General features: G+C 35.2%; 1 protein-coding gene across 5 annotated transcripts in view; it reads left to right on the top strand.

The window, feature by feature from the left end:
* RB1CC1 (RB1 inducible coiled-coil 1) overlaps positions 1-24,503 on the top strand; it is a 68,463-nt gene that overhangs the window by 17,436 nt on the left and 26,524 nt on the right. For 4 of the 5 annotated variants that reach the window (XM_015855607.1, XM_015855604.1, XM_015855606.2 and 1 more), the window contains 10 exons: positions 1,703-1,829; positions 2,086-2,256; positions 13,476-13,678; positions 14,664-15,099; positions 17,773-17,943; positions 20,402-20,586; positions 21,972-22,158; positions 22,240-22,321; positions 23,029-23,090; positions 23,862-23,965. In XM_015855607.1, coding sequence (XP_015711093.1) covers positions 1,703-1,829; positions 2,086-2,256; positions 13,476-13,678; positions 14,664-15,099; positions 17,773-17,943; positions 20,402-20,586; positions 21,972-22,158; positions 22,240-22,321; positions 23,029-23,090; positions 23,862-23,965 — 1,728 coding nt within the window. Of the gene's footprint in view, positions 1-1,702; positions 1,830-2,085; positions 2,257-9,729; positions 9,785-13,475; positions 13,679-14,663; positions 15,100-17,772; positions 17,944-20,401; positions 20,587-21,971; positions 22,159-22,239; positions 22,322-23,028; positions 23,091-23,861; positions 23,966-24,503 lie in introns of those variants that run through there. The other variant, XM_015855608.1, reaches the window with a different exon arrangement.

Genomic DNA, 24,503 nt, shown 5'->3' with positions numbered 1-24,503 from the left:
TGATTTTGGTATGCTTTTCTGAAGGCCTGCTGAGGGTATTACTGAGGATGAGATAGAAGTATTTTACCTTAACCATTTTGCTTCTACTGGGTCATGAAGCTTGTGAAGGAGCTAGAATACAAGAAATGTGATGAGTGACTGAGGGAACTGTGGTAGCCTGCAGGAAAGGAAACTGAGGGGAGACATCAATGCTGTCTACATCTACCTTGAAGGAGATTGCAGTGAGGAGGATGTCAGTTTTTCCTCATGTTGCAAGTGATAGGAGACAAGGAAATTAATTACCTCAGGTTGCACCAGGGGAGGTTTAAATTGGAAATCAGGAGAGGGTAGATAAGCTTCGGAATGGGTTGCCCAGGGTGATGGTGGTAGTGTTGCCATCCCTGGAGATATTTAAGAGATGTGTGGTTTGTTTCTATGATTGATTCTATGATTTGCAGATATATCAATACCTTTGTATGTTCTCTGGTACACTGAGACATTCTGTCCTAAATTACAGTGAGGTACAACATCTGAACTGCCAGGCAGGGTATCTAATGGCCTGACGTGAGCTGACTTTTCTCTCGGTCTAATAGTTTTTTGAGGAAAAACAAGTGGACAAGACAAAATGCAAGACTGTTCAGTTGAGCAGTTTAACTTCTTGTTCTCTGTGTCTATAGAGAATTGTTCTTTTTAGCAAGGCTACCTTTCTCTTACGTTTTTTGCCTATCTCTGTACATGGTTAGGTTAAGCAGTTTTCTTAAAGAACACGGGAATGATATGTGAGTGCTTGTTTTAACAAAGTAAGTGAATACAAGCTTGTGCTCATTAGGTGTTTGTAGTGAATTAATTTTGTCTTATTAAATCATTGTAATTTTGGATAACTGATCTTAAGTTTTCAGATACAATATAGCCGTTTTCACATTGCCTGCTAGTTATATCAAAAACCTTGGATGCTTATATTGGTTATTTACTTAGTACTCTTAAGCTTTTCAATACCTCCACACAGTGGTGACCACACTGTGTTACAGTTTTGGCCAGTTACTGTATCATATTAGTAATTTGTTATTTTGCTCTTTACCTGTATAAAGACAAGATCTAGAATTGCTTAAGGTAACAGTGCCATGAAGATGTCATTACCTGAAACTAAAGCTGCTAGGAGTGTGAATGAAAGCAAGGATGATGGTTTATTTATCTACTGTTTGCACAGTAAAAGTATCTTTAATGTTTGTGTGTTTGTTGCATACGTACAGACTGTTGAGCTCTGTCAGTTGAGCATTATAGTGTGCTTCAGAGTTGATCAGATGAAGTTTTGTTTATGCAGTGCATAACAAAGGATTAAGTACTCCTGCTGTAATCTTATGGAGTTTGAGAAAGTCAGCTGTGTGTTTGTGCGGTAAACATTCAGAGAACATAATGGTTTATACAGGTGTTATTCTAGAAAGAATGATTTAATTCAGAATTTCAGCACGCTATCAGATCGTATTGGAAGAAGAGCGCTGATGATATACCAGTACTGTACTGGCTCTATTGCTTAATCAGATAGCTGATCAGATGGACATCTAGAATGCAACACATTGCATCCCTTATAAAATGTAAATATATTTCATTGTGAAGAAATAAAATGTAACAATTTTTTGAATAGTCCTGCCTTCTTTGTATTACAGGAATCTGTGAAATTGAGAGACACATGTTGATGTTATCTTCTTGCCCCTGTTTTTTCTAGTGTGGCTGATCTGAAACATGCAATACAAGCTAAGTATAAGATTGCCATTCAGCACCAGGTATTGGTTGTCAATGGAGGAGAGTGTATGGCCCCTGACAGAAGAGTGTGTAGTTACAGTGCTGGAACAGTAAGTGCACACTGCATTCATAATCTAAACTGTCCTTTACACATAGGAAGGAAAAAAGTAGTTTTCAAAGGGATTTTTAAGTATTCGTTCTTCATTTTGCTGTCTTTCTTTACTTAGAATTTTATTTTTTTAAATGTGTACAGCTTATAAATGTAGAATGTTCTGAAAACACGTTACATATATGATAGAATAATTGGTGATTGAACAGTGTATTGCCTTTACTTAATTCTTGGTTTCATTTTCTTTCTGAGTGTAGGACACCAACCCAATTTTCTTATTCAACAAAGAAATGATCTTGTGTGAGCGTCCACCAGCCATCCCCAAAACCACGTTTTCAGCAGAGAATGAGATGGAATTGAAAGTAGAAGAATCTCTCATGATGCCTGCAGTTTTTCATACAGTGGCATCACGAACACAGCTTGCTGTGGTAAGTAAATTCTTAGTGTACTTGAACAACAAAGAACAGTAACCTTTTTTGACTATCAGATTAGTAGGTTGATACAAACTTTGAAATAGTTTGTTCAAAAGACATAGCTTGTTGGTGATGATGTTATTCTTCAAAGCCTTTGTCTCTGAGATTCAAGGTAGGTACTAAAACATGCTTGCTTCCTCAGCATCTTCAAAGCTTCTTTCAAAAGCAAATTTAATACAGCTTAATTGATGCATGTGTTTTAAGTACTTGCAAAATAGAAGCAATCTGGTTTCTTTGGGCTCCTGCCCTAATGCTTTGCCTTGTTTTCATTGTCTTTAGTCTGCCTCAACCTGAAAAAAGAAAAGTTAGTTTGGAAATGCTGTTAACCCAGGTAGAAAATTTGTTGTAATTTTTCAAACTTCTTTTCTAACCTTTTGTTTCATTTTATGCATATAAACAGCTGGTGAGGAATTTATAAAATTAAACTTCCTTTTCCCGTAATGTGTTCAGGTCTTTTCTTACTTGAGTACTCACTTCTAATTGCATAGAAAGTAAACCCAGAATTCCAGTGTGATTATTTCCATATTATTCTGATAAGAAGGACTTAGTGCCCTGCTACAAGGGCAGTAAGATCCTGTGTGTATGCACTAGAACAGCTACATGTTCAAGAATGTGGCACAGTGTATTCAGTAGCTGTACTAATTGATTTTTGATGATGGTTTCCTCACTTAACTTTTCAAACTTGATGTTTCAAATTTATTAACCAGTTTCGTTAACTCTAAGGATTATTTAAACTTCCAGCTTGGGGGAATTATTTAAACTTCAGAAGTTATTTAGACTTCCATTTGGGGGAACGGTTATGTTAGCACAGACTGAATAGTACTGTATGGCTTTAACATGTTGTCTTGGTAATAGTTTCTGAGTTTCAGCAGTAACTTCAGTGTAATCTGAAAGAATATCTAACACTTGATGTGACTGTTCTTTCTTTTCTAATTCTGTACAGCTGAATTTAGAGGAAAGTGTCAAGTCATGCGCATAGTACAGAAGTTCTGTGTTTTTTTTTCTCTTTGCTTTGCTTTTTCTTTCCCCCCCTTGGTCTATCGTGAGTGGAGGAGTGGGAAAGTCAACCTGAATAATCTAACACTGACTTTCTGATTTAAGGCAAGGATCAAGTCCCATAAACACTTTCTTCTCTGTCACCTGTTGACAGTTATTGATGACTTAGTAAATAGAGCCTTGAGTAATTAGGAATCTATGAATATATGACTCTCATATGGAGAAGAGCAGTGATGTGAATTCGTCTAGGTTTTCATCTGTACTACTGACTTGAGGAGTGTGAGAACTGTGGGTTTTTTTTCCAGCAGCTGAGACTGAAAATGAGACCAAAAACTTTTTTTCATGGGGTGTTAAGACTTTATGAAAGTAATTAAGACAAGTATCTGTTAAATGTTTAACATATTGATGGATTTGACAGAGAAAAGTGTAGCATCCTTCACAGATGTGCTTTACTTGGTGTAATGGAAGTGAAAGGTGATGTTACTATCTCTCATTTCTCATTGTTGATATTTTCTCTACTTCTTTTATCCCATCTCTGAAGGGGAAAAATTAAAGTGGCAGTTATGAGATCTTGAAGATTTCTAGTTTTAATTTTGGCCCATTGAAGTTAGTGTACATTGGTAAATAAATTGATTTAATTATTCTGGATTAAGCTTTTTGTATTCCAGGAGCTGGCATTTAGTTTTTGCTTTTTGTAAGTGTGAAAAGAATTAATATTTGTGCTTTCTCTTCCCCTTCAGTTATTAAGGTTATATTAATACGCAGAACAAGCAAGTTTATTGCAGTATTTCTATGTTAAAGTAGTTCTTTGTATGTTAACTTGTTTTGGTGGTTTGTCTGCTGTAAGGGAAGAATATATTTCAGAAATAATCTTGAAGTCTGTGTGTGAAGTATGGATTTTTATTGGTCAACAGGAGCTATAGCATTTAGCTCAAACCTATAAAGTGTGCCTGGAGATTTTATTTTTTTTTTTCTTGAGCCGATTTCCACAAAGCAAAGAAGTCTTTCCATGCTTATTAATTAATATTTTTGATGGGGGAGATAATCATAATATTTGGAAGGTCTTTAGTTCTGCTGTAGCGGAATGGAGTTATTCTAGCATTCATGTTAATTTTCTGAGGAACTGTACTCTGTCCTACCCTTTTGAAGAAAAAAATTAAGACTGAATAGATAGTTATACTCTTAAATCAGTTCTGCTGTTATACTGTCAATTATTATTTATCCAATATTTATCCAGTATTTGAAAATCTTGGGCTCTGACTGTAAACATGCACCAGGTACTTTTCTGGGAGTTCAGGGGAATAAGGAAGCCATCCTGCATGATAGTAGATGAGAAAATAGGCTCTTTAACTTAAGATATATCAGGGTGAGTAAATGCCACAAAGAAGTGTTGTAGTGTTTTACTCAAGTGATGTCTTGTAGCTTGCTTGAAACACATCGAGCAGTAATTCAGAATAAACTGAGGGAAGGCTATGAATGCTATGAGGAAACTTAGTTTCTTTAAAGTTCTTTGGAAGTGTGTGGTTTGGGAGGGAGAGGAAACATGGGAATCCTTCTCACAAGTGATTAAGATATGGGGAGAGGAAGAGAAGCTCTGAGCTGTCATAGTTGTGAGAATGATGCGTACAGTATACTTAGTGTAGTTTTTGTTGCTAGACTTAAAATGAAAAATCTGCAGTATAAAGATCCAAGATTTGCCTTATTGTTGAGAAAGATTTCCCATGTTAATAGAAAAGCAGAGTTGCAGTAGTAAATAGTGTTTTTGCTTGTTGTAATTATTCAGGGGATTTCACTAATGTTAATTTAATAATAGTAGGTATTAATCACAGTGAAAGATATTTTGTGTAAGAATAACAGAAGTTCCAATCTAAATTGTTTCTTGTAATACAAAATCTTCTGTTGTCAAGAATGAGATGTTGATGTGCATCTATTTAAAAATAGTGGAGAATATTTTATAGCTGCCAATTTAATTTTTATTTAGAATCTGTTCTGTTCAGAAGACAAGTAGTAACAATTTAAAATCACACTTGATCAGGAAGAGTAAATGTAGTTGTAAGAACTGATTAGAAGTTGGCTTCCAACTTACTTTGCAGAACCTCCTGTAGCTCGTGGCCTACTTCTAATTTAGTAATTGCAAACTTGTTTTCTTGTATGGAAGGTTGTGTGTTTGGAGTAATGGCTTTTGTTTTTGTTTTGGTTCTCCTTCATTTTAGATCTATTGGAAAAATATTGAAATTAATCAATTTTTTCAGCATCTGTGAGTTGTACTGTACTGTAGAACTGTGTCAGAGGGTTTTTTCATTCTTAATTTGAGCTGTGTTTATACTGTAGAGAGCATAGACGAGTATTTCTGATTTACTTTCTAATCTGTACTTTGTATATACTGGTAAATAGTCTGTTACAGTTTTTATTTGCAAAACCAAGTAGTTCTACATTCTCCTTTTAACAAAGTATTTTTCATATTTTTTTATTTGTTTTCTTCACATCGTTTGTTACTAAAATCTTATTTTATAATAAGATTTTAGTTATATATTATGGAAATTATAATTATATAATGGAAATTATATATTTCCATTAAATGGGCAGCCATAACTGACCAGCATGGATTTTAGATTTTGCTGTTGCTATCTGTGCATCTTTGTCTCAAGTTTCTGATATCCTTGGTTAATGTTTCAGCTTAAAAGTTGTCTTCTAGCTCTCAGAGGACGCACAGTTCTCCTTTCATATAGGTAGTTAAATCTTTTGAATGATTAGTCATATTCTGTGCATTACTTTAGGAATATAGACAGGTACAACAAAATAGCTATAACTAAAGTCATTGCTGAAAAAACGGTCTTTCAAGATACCTACATAGATTTTGCTACTTCATGGTTTGTTTTTTCTTCTAGTTCATCAATTTAGAAGCATGGGAATTAAAAAAAAAAAAATCAGCACAACTCTACCATTTTTCCGTAATATCCATGGAAGATTTTTGTTTCAGTTTTTCTTTCATGGTCCTATGTGAGCAAGCTGTTGTCACCTAAATAGCTTGACTGCTTTTATGATTTGAGTGAACCAAATTAATTCCACTTACAAGTACAGCTTGTTGGGTTTTTTTTTGTGAACAAGGAACCTAAAATGAAGGGATGTCATTCAGAGGTACCTTGAGAGACTTGTAAGGTGGGCCTGGGTGAACCTAATGAGGTTCAACATGGCAAAGTGCAAGGTTTTGCAATTGGTCTGGAAGAACCCCAGGCACCTGTACAGACTGGGAGGAGTGGTCCTTGAGAGCAGCTCGGCAGAGAAGGACCCTGGGGTCCTGATGGATGAGCCAGCAGTGTGTTCTTGCAGCTTGGAAAGCAAATGGTATCCTGGGCTCCATTAGGAGAGGGGTGGCCGGCAGGGATAGGGAGGTGATTGTCCCTCTATGCTCTGCTCTTCTGAGGCCGTGTCTGGAGGTGTGTCCAGGTATGGAGCCCTCAGTACAAGGAAAGACAGGGAGCTGTTGGAGAGAGTCGAGAGGAGACCCATGAAGGGGGCTGGAGCACTTGCACTATGAAGACAGGCTGAGGGATCTGGGCTTGTTCAGCCTGGGGAAAAGAGGGCTGCAGGGTGACCTTATTGCAGCCTTTCAGTACCTGAAGGGAACCTATAATCAGGAGGGGAGTAAACTCTTTGAAAGGGCCAATAATAGCAGGACAAGGGGAAATGGTTTTAAGTTGAAAGAGGGAAGATTTAGGTTGGATGTTAGGGGGAAGTTCTTTACTAGGAGAGTGGTGCGGTCCTGGAACAGGCTGCCCAGGGAGGTTGTGGATGCCCCGTCCTGGAGGTGTTCAAGGCCAGGTTGGATGGGGCCCTGGGCAACCTGATCTAGTAATTGTGGAAGTTTGGTGGCCCTGCCAGGCAGGGGGTTGGAGCTTCATGATCTTTGAGGTCCCTTCCAACCCAGGTTGTTCTGTGATTCATTCTGTCTTTGTGAAATGTTTGAGTTTTCTTTTTTTTTTTCTCCCCATATGTATAGAGTGATGTTAAAGCAGCTATTTTTCTTTGTTTAACAATGTATATAATTTTTTTTTTTTTAACTTCTACATAGCCTATTTTAGATCTCTATATCTTCCAGCCATTACCTTCTAACCTTGCATCTTGCTTACATCAAGTTTATTGACATCTGTTTCTTTTTCCACTGTTTTCTGTGATTATTGTACCAAGATAAGTTGTTTTTTTTTTTGTTTTCATTGATTTGATATTTACACAGATGCAAGTTGTTGTGTTGCTTTTTTTTTCATGTTTATCTCACTATGTGGAATTCATAGGATAAAAAGAGGCTTTTAAAGAAGCTACATCAGTTATGATAATTTGTTCCTTCACTGGTTAAACTGCCATTCTTTTGTCAAATGTGGTTATTAACCTTTTAAATTTTATTTATTTATTGTCAGATAATCTTTCTTTTAGTGTTTTTAACATCTACTGTCTGGCTTTTAAATCACAATTAAAGCAGATATTTCCATTTCCCGTACAAGCATCTTAGTGATAAGGCAAGTGGGAATGGTTTTAAATGAAGGCAGGGGAGGTTTAAGTCGGATATTAGGAGGAAGTTTTTCACATAGAGGGTGGCGACATGCTGGATCAGCTTGCCCAAGGAGGTTGTGAATGCCCCATCCCTGGAGACTTTCAAGGCCAGGCTGGATGTGGCTCTGGGCAGCCTCGTGTAGTGGTTGGTGACCCTGCACACATAGCAGGAGGTTTGAATCTAGATGACCTTTGATGTCCATTTCAACCAGGCAGTTCTTGGTTTCTCTTCAGCTAAAAAATTGCTGAACAGCATGTCTTTTTTGCAGCTAGTCTACTTTCTCACTTCCACTTCAGCAGTTTGGGCCTTGAGCTCTGTAGCATGTGGACAGTGAGATGCACAGAGTGCTTTCAAAGGTTACGGAATCACAAGCACAGGAGATGACAAGCTGTTCTCTACACAGTTCATTGTGTGATAAACTGTGTTCTATGAATGTTTTCTAATCTTTCAATCTTTTAACACGTCTGCTAAAAACTTCTTGTAGCTTGGCTTTTAGAACACTATTTAATTATTTCTTCTTAAGTAATTTAACTGAAATTTCCACATTATTTGTCCAAGACAGAGTTTATTGGAAACTTGGACTTTCTGTTAGGATATATGTTTCACATCTGATCTGACACTGTTGTTGTCATCATCAAACTGTGAATTCCAGTCAGTTTTTGTCTTAAAGATGAGAGTGAGAAACTGGTTATTTCATTTTGATACCTAAAACCGTGACTGTAGTCATAGCGACTACATCATTCTTTGTTCAGTTCCAAATACTTTGTAACTCTTAGTGAAGAAATACAAGCATGCTTGAAAGCTATGTAGTTTCTATTTAAATAAGTACTCTCTTGTCTTGACTAGGAAGTCACTGTGGCATCCAGTGGAAAACAATTACTTTAGAATTTTCTTCTGGAAGGTCTTGTAACAACTGCGTGACTTAATTGTTCTTATTCCTTCTTTTTGGCTGAAAGGTCTAGTAGCCACAAACACTTCTAGCTCCTCCATGGAAGTCGAGACTTATTGTAACTTAGATTATTAATCAGTCTGATTGTCTTTTAATAGAATAGATCTGGGTATGGTTAAAATAAAAGATCTCTTATGATTAGATATGTTTGGTTGGCCTTTGTGAACAAGCTGTTTGATAAGTCACCAGTAAGGAAAAAAAGAATGTTTAAGTGGCTTGGAATCAAGCTAGTAGAAGTTACTTCTTGTCTTGTGCCCCACTTTGATTTATTGGCTGTGTGTTTTACATCAGCTTCTCATATCCTTTTCAGTGCTAATTGGTCACTTGACTTCTTGCAGCCTGCTTTTAGGATCATTGCCAAGAGCAAGTGAAAACAGGGCTAAGAAGAAGTCACTAAGCTATGAATAGCTTGGTTCTGTTTTGTGCTGATGGAAAAATACATACCTTATGAATGTGTAATTAGTCATTAACTTTATGGACAAATGTCCTAAGGATGCAGTTACTAAAACTGACAGGTTTTAAAAGGGAATGGAATATCAGCTGCCTAATGAAACAAGAGAGATCAACATGAAATCTCGAGTCTCCGTTACAAGTTGGCTGTTGCAATTGCAAGTTCTAAAGTTGCAAAGGGGTTTCTCTGGTAGCATTACTGTTATTTTCTGATGAGGTGTATGAAGAGGAATGTTGGCAGTCAAGCTATTGATTACCTTTGGTTACCTTTTCTAGAAGCACTTATCTTCTACTGTATGGTGTGAATGTTTGTAATTTCACTTTCAGGGATCCTTCGTGGTGGCCTGAGGTTGATTTTTTTTGTTGTTGTTGTTGACTTTTTTTTTCTTGTTGCTGATGACTTAAACCTCTAAGGAGTCCTTTTTACAGAATTCCAGACACGTGGCAATAGAGGACTTTGATGACTTGTTTCCTTTTACCACAGGGTTGTAGAGAGTGGAAAGAATCCTGCATTTCCTGAGAACTTTTGTTCTATAGAGGTAAGTTCAAAGAGCACTTAAGACAACTGGACCTTCCCAAGATTTACTTTTTTCCATTCAGTTGAGCAAAATTAGGATGATGGGATGCAAGGACAAAGTCTCGAAATTAATGAGAAGTTACCTTTACAAGTTAATTACAAGATTAAGTCGTAGGAGAAAATTGTAAAGTGAAAATTTTGTTAAAACATCCAGACAGAGTTTAAGAAATCTTTCTAGTGGGCTTGTGAGTTTCTTGACAAGTACACAAGTGGAGATGCCTTCATTTACTGTTCAACATAAATGGCCAGTCTGGGTTTGTCTAGTCTTTTCTCAGTGGTGGTGCTTCTTGAGGTCCGCATTCCAGCAGTATGATGAAACTCTCAGTATTGTAGGTGTACCAGCATGTCTGAGTAAGATGGACATAGCTGTGCAAGTTGAATATTTTAATTCTTTGTGAATCCTTGGGTGTCTCTAAATTACTCCTGAGTTAATCTGTGAAAAATCAATGACAAAACCACGCCAGTTGTTAGGCAGGCCTCATTTTTCTGTGCTGGAGCTGGCAGTTTTTCTGAGAAGTGTTAAAACTTGCAGGTCTATGTTTATATGTCTGACATAAATGAGTTTTTAGACATTAGTGTATGTGCCTGACGTAATACAGTTTTTAAACATCATTAATTTAGGAAGGAACTATTTCTGCACGCAGGTATACTGATTTTGAAGTGGGTTGTTCTCCTAATGTAGCTTGAGAATGTCTCCCCTTAAAAATAGCATGTGGATAAGTCAGGGAAAATAAGCCCAATCTCTTGTAGCTGCATTCAGTAGTAATGACATGATAAAAAAGATACACCTAGGCAAGTTTCTTTTTTTTTCTTAACTTCTTCTGAAGTACTGTGGAAACATTAATTATCTCAGAATTATGATTGCATTCATAATGGAATTTTTTGTTTTAATATGTGTCTTGTATATAGAACAAAGAGCTGTAGGTCACCTCCCAGTCAAAAAGAACTTGGTTATATAGTTAGATGGTATTGGAGTATTATTATGTAGCGATTTCTAAGCTGTTATGTGACAGATCTTGACAGTTAAGCTGTTGTATTATGTGTTTTCTAAAAATTATTGGTTTGCTTCTGGGGGAAATACTGTTATTTAGTCTTTGACTTTTCTGTGAGTCCAACCTCTAGGACTCAGCTCATTGGCTTGGGTGAACTTGGATAAACCATCACAGGTCAGATGTGATGGATGGTGGATAAAAATTGTCAGTACTTGTTGTCTCTGGCCATCTGTAGTGTACCGAACCGTCTCAGTTGTAATTTTTTTTTCCTTTTCTTACAAAAATTTTGTAACTTGCAATATCTGTTTTGATTAAGTATTGTACTTGTGAAAACAATGTTGCTGAAAGTAATCTTAAATTGACAGCATTTAGGTGAGCATCCAGAATGACAAAGAAAACGTAATAGGACAAAGCTAACTTAACAACTTCTTACTATGTTGAATAATGTATCTGGCTTAAAAATGCATAAATAAAGCCTGAGTTGAGAGTCATAGGGGCATAGTTGAGAGTCATATCTTGGGGCATAGTATCTGAGCTTACTAAGCCTAGTATAAGCTTTTCCTCATTATACAGTTAATTTGTGCAATGCCGAGCCAGTTTGTCCAAGGGAAAATAGAACCAACAAAGGCCTCTACCCAGGACTTTTAAAGAAATGTATTTCTTTGGTGATGAGATAAATCCAGTCTTTATTTTCCAAATCATACCATGATAGTCATGTGAAGGTACTGCTGCATGTAAGTAAACTTGATGGTCAGTGTAGCTTTTGTAGCTTGTTTTTGTTTTGCAAACTAATGTGTAGTTCTGCACAGGCTCTGGCCTTTGGTATTCTTGCCAGTAGCTTGGTTGAATTTAGGAAGGGAATAGTGTTTGTGGGTTGAAAGTAGACTGCTCATTTACATTTGCAAGGCATACATTCGAACACAATGGATAAATTTAGTTGTCTTTTCAGCTTCTTGCTTTTGGTATATCTTCAACTACACTTTTTAGCAAAATAATCTATTCTTCTGGTTCTCAGTATGATAATTAAAAAAAAAATCTTTTTTTTCTGACTGAATGCAGAAATTGCATTCGAGAAAAGGTTTTTTTTTTTGTAATTTTTCAAGTTGTCAGTATCAGTTTGCACGTGTGTGTTTAAATTGTATAGATGGACTGGATATAGCATTGATGTTCGCAAGTCATTATCTAGAGTCTATCTGGGTGCTGTTTAAGTTGTGTTACTGCTTTGTTGACTTGGGAAGTGAGAGCTATGCTGCAAATGTAGTAGATGTTCTTTTTAAGCTTGAAATCCTTCTTGTCACATGTGCTGAAGGTGAACAGAGTTCAAAAAACAAGACATAGCATCCTGTTGAAGTAGTAAAGAATTTGTAATAGCTTTTTATTTCCTTGGTGTTTCGTGTATAAATACTGTATACGTGTTGTTTACCTTCTGATTGCTGATATCAGTAATTTGAAGGACAGTGGAATCATGTGATGCTGCTGGAGAAAAGGCTTGGATTTTCAAATTTGTTTTTAGTGGCTTCATGACTTAGGTATTGTTCAGATTCTGAAATATTCTGATAAAGGACTCTGCTGTTTTGTGATTTGTTTTGGGAAGATGAGTGTTGGATTTGAAACTAAAGTATGTTATGCATATGTGCTTTTAACCATGTGTTCGTAAGCAAACATATTCTGTCATAGAGTCATAGGTTTGGGTTTTAGTATTGCTTGTTCACCGTAGATAACTAACTTGTTTCTCCATATATAGTCTCTCATGTTTTCTTGTTTGGTGTTTGGGAAGCATCACTAGGGGATGAGGGTGGCAGTCTGTTTTCTTAGTTAAATTTAAATGGATTTTCTACTAATTGTTAGAACTCTGGAGTTGAACACAAGAAGGCATTGCTATTAGTGCACCTTTAACAGGATATAGTACTTGCCCTACCTTGATCTGTGTTAAGATACTACTTATTAGAGTTAGAATTCTCACCTTCTTTTGGCAGTTAAATGCTTCTTCATCATCCACTTGTTTAACAGAAAAGCTTCTGAGTTGGTTTGTGCGCACCAAGTTTTTGTATGTAATTTAGGGTTTTGTAGGCACTCTGCATTACTTCTTACTGTGTTACATCTGGTTTATTAATCTCTGGAAATATTTGAGTGATGTATTGCTCAAGGCAAATGGAAATACCCTCCCATTTTCCTTATGCATCTCTCCCTGCATTTGACGCACTGTGCTTCTGCTGGCTGATGCTGCAATTCTTTGTCTTGTTCTGAGTTTGTGTTTGGCCCATCAGTAATTTTCTCCTTAAATGACATTGTTTACTGACTGTTGGATTACTACAAATGCAATTATGAATTATGTGGGTATCAAGTAATTTATATTGGCAGCATTTAATTAATTCCATGAGGTTTGATATTGTGTTCATTTTTCTTTTTTCTTTTTGTAACTGCAACTTTAATCTGCTTGTTCATAAGAAAAATAGTTATCAGTAATTTCTCTATCTTCTGATATGTTGTTTTTTTTTTTTGTAATCTTTTGTTGTTCTTGTTTGAAATTTACAGGTCTCATTTTAACACTGTTCATCTTAATATTTTCTCGGTCTCTTACTTTTCATTGATAGCAATATAAAACATCACACATCTATCTAGAGTGACTTTTTTGTTGTTGTTGGATTTTTATTTTTTCAGGAAATGTATGAAGTTGCCAAGAAGCTTTGCTCGTTTTGTGAAGGTCTTGTACATGATGAACATCTTCAACATCAAGGCTGGGCTGCCATAATGGCCAACTTGGAAGATTGTACATACTCTTATCAAAAGCTGCTTTTCAAGTTTGAAAATGTATATTCAAGCTATTTGCAGTCCATAGAAGATATTAAGTTGAAACTTACACAGTAGGTTTGCCATTAAACTTCATTCTGTGCCTCCAAAGCTACTGTTTTTGTGTTGTATATGGCTTGCTGGTTGTAATTGATCAGGCACATATTTGATTATGTCTCTGAAAATATTCTGTCTGTTGTATACCAGTCATTTTTTAATTAACTGTTTTCATTAATACTCAGAAACTACTACTGAGTTATTGGAAAGATGATGGTCATTAATGAACAGCTATTTAAGAGCTGGAGTCCTTACAAATGTGCACTAGAGATGTCTAGATAATAAATTTAGACATTAAACAATATTTTGACTACAAATTTGTACTTCTGCACTTAAATGTGTATTAAGAATGATGATCTATGTTGCAAATTCAAAGCTATTTTTAATGCAAAAATTTTCATATGTACACTTTGAATGTGTGTATAGGTAAGTATACTTAAATGCTCCAAATTTTAGATGTTGCTTGATGGAGAATATTTGACATATTTCTTGACGTTATAGTATTATGATATTTTTCTGAGTGATGTACCTAATAGAATGTCAGGTACTTAAACTGTATTTATGTTTTATTTCTTTACTTTTTTAAGGAAAAATAAAAAAATATGAACTCTATAGCTTTTAACAAATAATATATAGGAACTATCAAACTCCACGTGTGTATTCAGCCATAGGGCACTGAGTCTTTGCTGGTAACCATTGGTGTGTACCTGTGCAGAATGCAAATGAGAGTCCCAGGTGTACATTTAAAATGTGGGCACGACTCTGTTTATTACACTGTGTTTTTGTTTTCTTTTTTGTGTAATTGCATTGTACTCTGAAGTTTATATTCTACAGCGGAAGAGAGCAGAAATAGTAACTTCTTATGAAGTTGATACTAAACATGTTATTTGAAAGGGTAGTCAGCAAATTCATTCTGAATGTAAATAACATTTTATGAGTGTTTAGTGTTTGTTTTTGTGATTGGATAATGACGGCTTTTTGTTTTCACCCTTTTTAAAAAAGCTTGGGTTCTGCTGTCTCTGTCATGGCCAAGATACCGCTGCTGGAGTGCCTAACAAGACATAGTTACAGGGAGTGTTTAGGAAGACTGGATTCATCAGCAGACCATGGAGGGGCGGAAAGCGAAGAAACTGAGAATGGGAAATCTTCTGAACTGGTGCATTATTCTGATGTATCTAAAGTGAACAATAAATCCGTGTTAGCATCATTTTGCAAGTCAGTTGAACATTCAGCTTTGGAAGGCACAAATTCTGAAAATGTAAAAGATGATAAGGAGTCTGGTCAAAATATTACTGTCCAGGACAATGAAACATCAGTAGAACTGAAAGATGATGATCAGCCTTCCTTCAATGTGTCTTTATTAGACTGGATAAATGTTCAAGACAGACCTAATGATGTTGAATCACTGGTCAGAAAATGTTTTGATTCTATGAGCAGGGTAAGTTAATAATTTTGTTTATGCTCAAATTATATTGGGAATTTGCTGTGAATTTTTTTTTGTTTATTTTCCAGATGCCAAACCTTTTGAAGTGATTCAGCTGTGTGTAGCTTATTGTTTCTCAGATAACTTACTGATGGAGATCAAAAAAAGAGTGAGGGCACGGGAAGAATTTAACCTTTAAGAAAAACTGTTATTTTGCAACAAATGCTCGTTATTGTAGTATGTTTTTTGTTTGCCTCTGGCCAAACGTAGCCATTCTTTATGATTAGCTGGTGGCTTCTTGGAGCTTTTAAACAAAACAACTTCAAATCTTAGTTGATTGTGTTTTTATGCTTACAGTGAAATATTCATGGGCCAAGCTCAATATTATTCTAATAAATACTGAGGTATTTATTAAAATGTAGGGCAAATTCATGTGCTTAATCATGATTTTATTTGAATACTGTGTGTGTGTATATATATATATATATATGCATATGTATTATTCATCAGTCGATACAGATGCACTTACAAGAGCACAGTATATTATGTTGTATTTTTGTGAGTAAGAGAAGAAAAAATTACTCATTTTCTTTCCAAATATCTTGTAACCGCTGTAACATTTTACTTTGAAATTCCCTCCTTTCTTCTATGCTTTCCTTTTTACTATGGCTTATATTTCTCAAATAATTTATCTTTGTTTGCAAATGTATCATATTATTGCAACTCAGTATAGCTGTAACAAAGAAAATTAATTCTATTGACTTAACACTTTATTTTGTTTTTAAGGTAGGTCTGGAAGACTGTCAGTTATGTCTAAGCCCTATCTGTTATAAGGAGTGTTATCATGTAATTGGTTTTACACATTGATTTTTGTGAGTTATACTTTAAAAGTAATGGTCTGTCTCTTAAAAATCAGTGTTTCAAGAGAAAGGCATTAAACAGTCCTTCAAAATAAATTATGTAGGCAATACTAAAATAACAAAAATGAACAACAAAAAATTTAAATCATTATTGTGTGTTATTTGGATCAGCTTCTAGTCTTATCTGTCATGTGCCACATGTAAAGAAGAGATTATCTTGCAATTGTGTGCTTTCCCAGGACTAGGTAGAAAACCTTTCTTTCAATTATTACAGTTGTTCTATAGCATAAGTTGCTTTTTTAAAGGGGGAGAGGAAGAGGATTGCTCCTGCTCCTTTGTTTTCTTCTCATAATTAGAACTGGAAGGCAGAAATGATGTTCAGGCTATTCTGACTCCCAGTGGAACAAATAACAGCGATTCGTCAGTCTTAAACTGTTTCAGTTCACAAGAACCCAAAAGCTTCAAAGTCATGTGATAGTTCCTAGTCTTCCTTATGAAAACATTCATATCCTTTTTTGATGGTAGCACATAGGATTCAGTCTTTGTGACATTGGATTAGGATTAGTTATAAAACAGAATTGGCCTATTTAGCTGAAAAGGAAATGAAAAATTTACAAAATAAATATCTACAATACAATTATTCTCTTAACATTTACTTGAAATGACACTTCCAATTAGGAGACTATACAGCCAATAATTCTGTTCTTTCTCTTGTTCCCTACCTTTCCTTCTTTGAAAATTGAAAGGCACTAATGGCATATGATTACAATTGATGACCTGAATTTAGTTTCAAGTAATATTTTTATTAAAATGTAAAGCATCAGAGTGTGAAGCTCATATCTTTGATAGTAGTAGTCTTGATAGAATTGCAGAGCACTGTTAGGTATGTGATTTTTCTAGCCTCTGCACATTCCAACTTTGATGCTTCTAATTGCAGAAACAGAGGCTGCAATAAGAGCAGAGGGTAAGTAGGAGCTAACCAGATGTTTATGTTAAGTGCTGTCGTAACTATTTACAGTAGAAAGAGAAAAGACTTAAAGATGAGGACAGCGATATCTATCTAGTAGTGAGAGTAGAGCAGAATGCTACATACACAATTGGGTCAAAGATGGAGTAAAAAATGAATGGGAGAAATAAAATATAGGATGAATTGTAAAGGGAAAAAATGGGATAAACCATGCTTTATGGTGATTTAAAGGGATGGAAAAAAGAGAAACAACATGCTCTTCAGTATTTTTTTCTCTAGGAAGAAACTGTTTGGGTTGCTGCAGTTGATTCTTGGGAAAGAACAAGATTCATAACATAATAAAAAGAAACTTCAGAAATTTTGAGGGAAGTTTGAGGATTTTGTAAATTAAAATGATTTCTTATGAAAAATTCTGGGATTACTAGGTTTTAGTGTTTTATGTAGTGGTTGTTTAGTTCTTCCCTCCTCCCTCAACAGAAGAGAATGAAAAGCTTAAGTAGCTGCTGCTTAATCTGTAGTACTTTTCCTCTTCAGGTGCCTCTTTCTATACCTTTGAGGAGTGCTTCTAGTTAGCATGTATTGTGGTAGGAAAGGTGAATACTTCAAATAAATTGATGTGGTGACTTGTGGTATTCTGTGATACTGCCCAGACTTACTGCTTTTGGAACAAATAAATAATAAATAAATAAACAATAAATGATGTAGGTGCACATTTGATTCAAACAAAAATCCTGGTGAAAATAGTATTGGAAACTAGATAATAGTGAAGCTAAAACAATAAAGTTATAAAAACCCATGTAGTTACTTAGCATTATCTTTCAGTACAAGTGCATTTATTTATCTATTTATTTATTTTCCCAGCTTGATCCAAGGATCATCCAGCCCTTTTTGGCAGAATGTCGACAAACTATTGCTAAACTAGATAATCAGAATATGAAGGCTATTAAAGGCCTTGAGGATAGGCTCTATGCATTGGACCAGATGATAGCAAGTTGCAGCAGACTGGTAAATGAACAAAAAGAACTTGCTCAGGTAATACATACATGTGTAGTTGTGTGTATGTGTGTGACACTGGATGATGTTTATGTTTGATATATTTACGCTGATGAAAATGATAATGAAACAACTACATATCTTCATGCAGGATGGTTTTAATTATGAATAATAATTAGAGATTTAGGTATTGGTAATTTTTAATCTTATATTTTCAGTATGATTCTCATTTTCTATTAAGTACTTTAAAGTATTGTTCTGTTACGGTTGTTTTTGTGTGTTTTGGTTTTTTTTTAAACTGAGGAGTAGAGACACCACTGCAATATGCCAGTAGTTAGAGAACAAGTGTGACCTTCAGTTTTCAGTTGTGGAGGGATTTATTGTTATCCTTGTGGCTTAGAAACAGAGAAACAGCTAGAAAATCAGAACTTGAGAGATGAACAGATTCCCTTTCCCTAACACTGAGACCTTAATAACCAGTTCCTCTATGAAAGAGCCTAAGAGGTTACATGCTTAATGGTTGATCACCAGCCTTATAGTGAGGGGAGATTGGTGTGTGTGTGTACTACATATACAATACCTTTTGAAGTGATACAAAATTTGATTTAAAGCCTTTTCTAAATTAAAAAAAAAAAAGTAAGTACATAAGTACAGAATATCTTCTGTGGTTTCAAATTTACAGATAGTCTTTTGGCACTAAAAGTAAAGCTGTATCTGCCTTTACTGCCTCTTCTATGCGTATCTATGTATGTTCTGTAGTCAGCGTTCTAAAACATATTTAGATGTATTAGGTTGTTCATCTTTGCAATTCTGCCCTCCTTCCCCTTTAATGGATTGCCTGTTATCATCCACAACAAACAACAGGTAATTCCTTACCTTGCTCATCACCTAGTTGCAAATAAACATCTGTCTGTACCTACTGTCTATTGTGAAGCTTATTCGTCACCGTCCTACATTTTCATGTTGTTCTGGTGGTTCAACAGAAGGAAGGAAAGTTCAGAGCAAATGTTGAAGATCTGAGAGACTTTTTAGCCCTTGTCACTACCAATAGGACTTATTAGGGGACCCTTTTGCATTATTAGAGGTGTTTCTCAGCTATGGCTGCTTGACTTTTCTTCTTCAGCTTTTTAGCTCACATCCTCTGCTTGGTCTCCATAAACCTTCAGCAAATGTCAGTGAAAGTAAATTGGTCCCATTGTTTTTCTGATTGGAGGAATTCACTTCCACACCTTTTCTTCATGTGCCCTTCTGTGTCAGATACCATTCTGCCAGACTGTCCCTCTGCTGCCATCTGTTGCACAGCAACAAAATGTTATGTGGTATTAGTTGCATGGTTCAGCCTCTGCTGCTATACTAGCAACATCTGCCTCTGATGTAGGCCAACATAATAAAATAGGAGGCATTACTTTTGGAGCACTCCTCATATTACCAATACAGTTGGCAGCATTGTAATTTTTTTTTTTATTCATCTGGACAACTGGTAAACAGGAAGACTGTTTCAGAGAATCTGTATTGCCATCTAGGTTCCAAAGAAAATGATGGTCATAATGGTCTATTGTCTTTTCTTACATCATAGGTACCCAAGATAAATTTCTCATTTGCATAACACGAGTACTTCTGAGTTAATAAAAAAATAAAAAAATTTGCAATTCAACATCTTGAAAAAGCACTTAATGTTTCTGAGACTTACATATAAATTATTTTAATGTTTCAGTAATGATTACACTCAGATTTTTCTCTGAAATGCATGTCTTATAGAATATGGGGGAGCTAATGCCAGACAGTTATTTTTTTAAAAAAAGCTTAAATTGGTTCTTCTAATATTTCAGTATTGGGCATCCTTAATTGTCACTGTGTGTATTTGGTTTGCTGTTTTTATGGTTATACATTCTATGGTGCATAAAGAAATTGAATGATTTGTCTTAAGTGGGATTTACATGGCTGAAAACGTAGTGACAATTATGATGTACTGCTAATCAATCCAGGAGGTAATGACTGAAGATTATATTTGAGTTTGTACCTGTGTTCATAGGGAGGAGAGGGGAAAACAGGTTTCATAGAAGAATTTTAATGTTTAGGAGGTAGATTATTTAGCCCACAGTAATACTGAACATGTTATAGTGTTAAGTCTTTGGTATGCTTGAATTTACTAAGTTGGCTGTTGAAATCAGACTGATTGTTCATTGCTTTAGTATTGGTATTTTTTTCTTCGGTATTAAAATTACAGTCTTTCACTGATGTCAGTTTGTGTTAAGGTCTCACAAGGTTGTGATGGTAGTGTTTGGAGAAGAAAATCTTAGATGAGATCCAGTTGGATTAGATTGCAGTATGAAAGGTGTGCAAGTTGGACAGTGACTTCGCGATGTATGATTCTGTTAGCTCCCAAATATTTACAGGAAGTTCTAATAAACTTTTCCATTCTTACAGAGATGATGATCACTTCAATGCCTTTTTGTTGTCACAAAGCTTTTTTTAACAAATGTTTTTTCTTCTCCAGGGATTTTTGGCTAATCAAAAGAGAGCTGAGAACTTGAAAGATCCTTCTGTGCTGCCTGATTTGTGTTTGAGTCATGCAAATCAGTTGATGATTATGTTAACTAATCATAGAAAGCTGTTGGATATTAAACAGAAATGTACCACTGCCAAACAGGAGCTTGCAAATAATCTACAAGTCAGACTAAAGTAAGTTACGACTTTTCAACTTGATATTGCAAATTGTATTTGCACTGGGGCTTTTAAAAGAATTTTGTAAGGAGATCTTCAGTAATAGTTTTTCTAAAGAGCTTTTTGTAAATGAAGGAGAAAATAGGCGTTGGGTGAACTTTGAAACTTGCTTTTGCTTATCAAATCATTCTTGAGTATGAAATAAAATCTTAAGAGAAAAAGTTCTTAGGATTTTATATGACATTCATATGAGTGAAGCAGTATCCTCAAACCTTCCTTATGCCATCAGCCTCAGAATCCATCAGTGTCTTATTTAACATTTGACTGACAATTACACTGATGTTTTCATAGGGCAGTAGCAAGTATATGAAAAACATCCATCAGTAGCTTGTGATCATATCAAAGCAAAATACATGCTGTTAGTTTGTCATTTACTAGCAGTTGATGAGAAATAATTATATTAACTGAAAGAAAACATTGTTGCTGTATGACACGGCCAGTAAGTATTATATACTGCTTAGCAATAAAGTTTTTCACTCTACTAAACCTTTTCAAACTACTAAACAGCTCAAATTTTAATGTGTTATGCCAGATGTATAGGGAACATACCCAGTTTAATAATTTTGTTTAGTAATTTTGTGTTAGCAATTATTAATTAAGCAATATTAGTGAAAGGACTTGTTGCCTGTTGGATTCATGTAATGCCTTCTTTTTCTTTCTTGCTACTCACTGCTGCAAGAAAGATAACAGGAGTGACTTCTTTGGTGGAAAAAGTTACTGTAATGTTTCCTTTCAGTCTCTCCGTTTTATCACTGTTTCAGTAGTTCAAATGTTTTTCAGTTATTTTGGTAACTGGTTGAAAATTGTGTTTTGACCGAGGAAGAAATGTTCATATTTTCAGTATAGGAATTTGAATGCTAGAGTGGCTGTTATTTGTAATGAGTGAGTAAATGGCAGTCTTTCAGTCTTAACTCTTAGACAGTATCTGCACATTCAATTTTTCTTACTAATGCTTTTCTGTGAATATTTTTAAGACTTAGAAGCAAAGACTAGTCTCTTCTGGGCATAGCAGCTTCTATTTAAGTTCTTCTGGATAAAGTTTCATTATAACTTATAAAGTTATGTATGCTCAGGCTTACTTATCAAAAATAGTACCTTAACTAAAATGCTACTAAGTGGTAATTATGGAGTACTTTCAGGGCTTTCTTATGTGAGAAATTAATGGAAAAGACTATTAGTGAATTCTAAATTACTTGGTTCTTACAGATAGCCTGCTGTTGTCCTATGTAAAATGATGTAATCGTTCAGTTGATCCAAAGATGCTGCTAATTTCAGTGAAATAAAAATGCAGTAGAGATGACTAAGTTGTTGAAGATCTACTAAAGTATAACCTACTTTTGTAGGTGGTGTTGTTTTGTAATGCTTCATGCTGACCAAGATGGAGAGAAACTTCAAGCATTGCTTCGTCTTGTGACAGAACTCCTAGAGAGAGTCAAGGTTGTAGAGGCTCTCAGTACTGTTCCTCAGATGTACTGTCTAGCTGTCGTTGAGGTTGTGAGGAGAAAAATGTTCATAAAACACTACAGGGAGGTGAGTAATCAAGCTGTCAGGTTCCAAACTTTTGTGTCAGTGTATAAATTAACAACTAACTATGTATTTCCCCTTTCACAGTGGGCAGGTGCTTTAATAAATGATGGGAAACACTTATATGAAGCTGAAAGGGCAAAAAGAGAATCTTTTGGTAAACTGTTCAGTAAGTACTTCCTGTTCTGTGATCTGTGGCTTAGACACGTTTGTCTGAAGACATTTGTTCTTCAGAAGTAGTTAAAATACTTCCGTTATGTTTTAGTTTAAATATTTGTATGATTATGTTTTTACACATAGTTTTATCAGAAATACTGTAAATGTTCTCATTAGTTTAATGCTCCTGAAAGGAAAAAAAAAAAAAAAAAATTATTACACCTGAATGCCATTTCTGCTTGCAGATGTTCTGCAAGCTTTATGATTCCTTTAAACACTTTTGAAATCATTACTGAGTATTTGGGTAGTGGTGTAGTATTCTCAGTAATTCATTTAAAAATAAATAAAAATGTGAAATTGCAGAACCAAAACCAGAGGTTTTTTCTTTAAATAAGAAAACTGAGAAAAAGGTTATCAAAAGTTTTGGAAAGGAGATTAGAAGGGTTACAAAGAAGGAACTTTGAAAAATGAGCTGTGGCTTTTGAAAAGGTGAGCAAATAGAACTCGTCCCACCATTCAAGTCTCCGCTTTTATGGTGGATTTTGTATGAGGTGCTGACACCGCATTTTTTAATTTTTTTTTTAAAGAAATGGCGTATTTGGAATAATTTCAAATTTAGTTCAGCTGTTGAACTATAATAGCTCAGTTGTTTTTTGCTGAGGCATTTTTTGTTTGTTGCATTTATTATTCCTTTTAAATAACCATTTTTTCTTTGCCCAGGAAAGTCTTTTCTAAGGAATCGCTTATTCAGAGGACTTGATTCCTGGCCTCCATCCTTTTGTGTATGTACTTGATATCTTTTTGTTGTTTCTTTCTTCTTTGTGAACAGAGTTTAGTAATTTAAATGGGGCTTAATTCGTGTTGTATACCTGTCACATTGTCCTGACAGATGAGATAGCTAGACAGTGTACTTTTTACTATTTAAAGGGGGACCTACATTAACGTTGTTTACTAACTTGTATTGTGGTGGGAAAGTGTGCATCATCTTGGTATTCCTTTTTAAGCATTAAAAAGAAATATATTTGGTATTAATGCTCAGAAAACAAAGGCCAGGAGGAATAATTCTTTATTTAATCCAATTTTCTGAATAATGCAGACATAAAATTAATCGTGTGGCCTATTTAATTTCTCACCGATGGGTTAGTTGAGGTAAAATATTCTAATATTGCTGTCTATTTTTCTGTATTTTAAATAGTGGACTGTGTTAATATTAAACTGTATATAAGTTAGTGTAATAATAATAATAAGTTAAGTTTCAGAGTCATCTCTTATCCCTTAACGTTACTGGTTTGTTTAATAGCTTTAGTAAGTTTGGTGATAGGGAGGAAGTGCTGTTGCCAAGGGTGCTACAGATAATAACTATAAATTTGAGTTTATATATTTATTCTTTAGGGTTGTGAGAGTGTGGCCAGATGCTGCCTGTTTAAAAAGAGAAATAAATCTTTAATAAATCATAGTTTAACTTATCTGTTTTCAATTAGACTCCTTTTGAATCCTTTAGTTGTCTTGTTATCATTTTCAACAATGTATAAATAAATTTCTTCTTGATACAGACAAGAAAACCTCGCAGATTTGACAGTGAGCTTCCAGATATCTCATTAAGTGACTTGCAGTTTTTGCAGTCTTTCTGTCCTTCGGAAGTTCAGCCATTACTCAGGTAAGTCACCATTTTAACCTCTCTCAGATACAGAAGCAGCTTCCCTTTCTGTCCTGCTCACCCTGATTTAGACTCACTCTCCCTCCCTATCTTTTACGTAAGGAGGAGACTGGGATATTTTGTAAACTGATGTCATTCTTAGGCGGTGCTTTTAGCTGACATGCCACAGATACGTTCCTTATATGCTTCATGTACTCAAGTTTAAATGACCTGAACAACTGTGTATTGAGGTTTAATGAATGTTGTGCATTGCTATGACGATTAATAAGCTTTCAAATTCATGCATTTAAACCTGTAGTAATAAGATAGAGAAACGTTAAGCAAGTTAGTGAAGTTAAGCAAGAAATAGGCAAGAACAAGTCTGGTGTAAGGTCCTGTGTCAGTAGGGATCTTTTTCCACGTCACCACAATGAAATGTTATATGTGTAGGTTATTCTTCTGTTATAGCAAGCTGTAGTTCCATTTTCCAGCTTTAAGGCTAAAATCCCACAGAGGGTAACAAGACAAATCCCGAGGGAGATGCTCTGCTGTCATTTGT

The sequence above is a fragment of the Coturnix japonica genome, chromosome 2 (genome assembly GCF_001577835.2).
Source record: "Coturnix japonica isolate 7356 chromosome 2, Coturnix japonica 2.1, whole genome shotgun sequence".
Taxonomy (NCBI): domain Eukaryota; kingdom Metazoa; phylum Chordata; class Aves; order Galliformes; family Phasianidae; genus Coturnix; species Coturnix japonica.
This window is presented reverse-complemented; position numbering and strand designations above follow the sequence as displayed.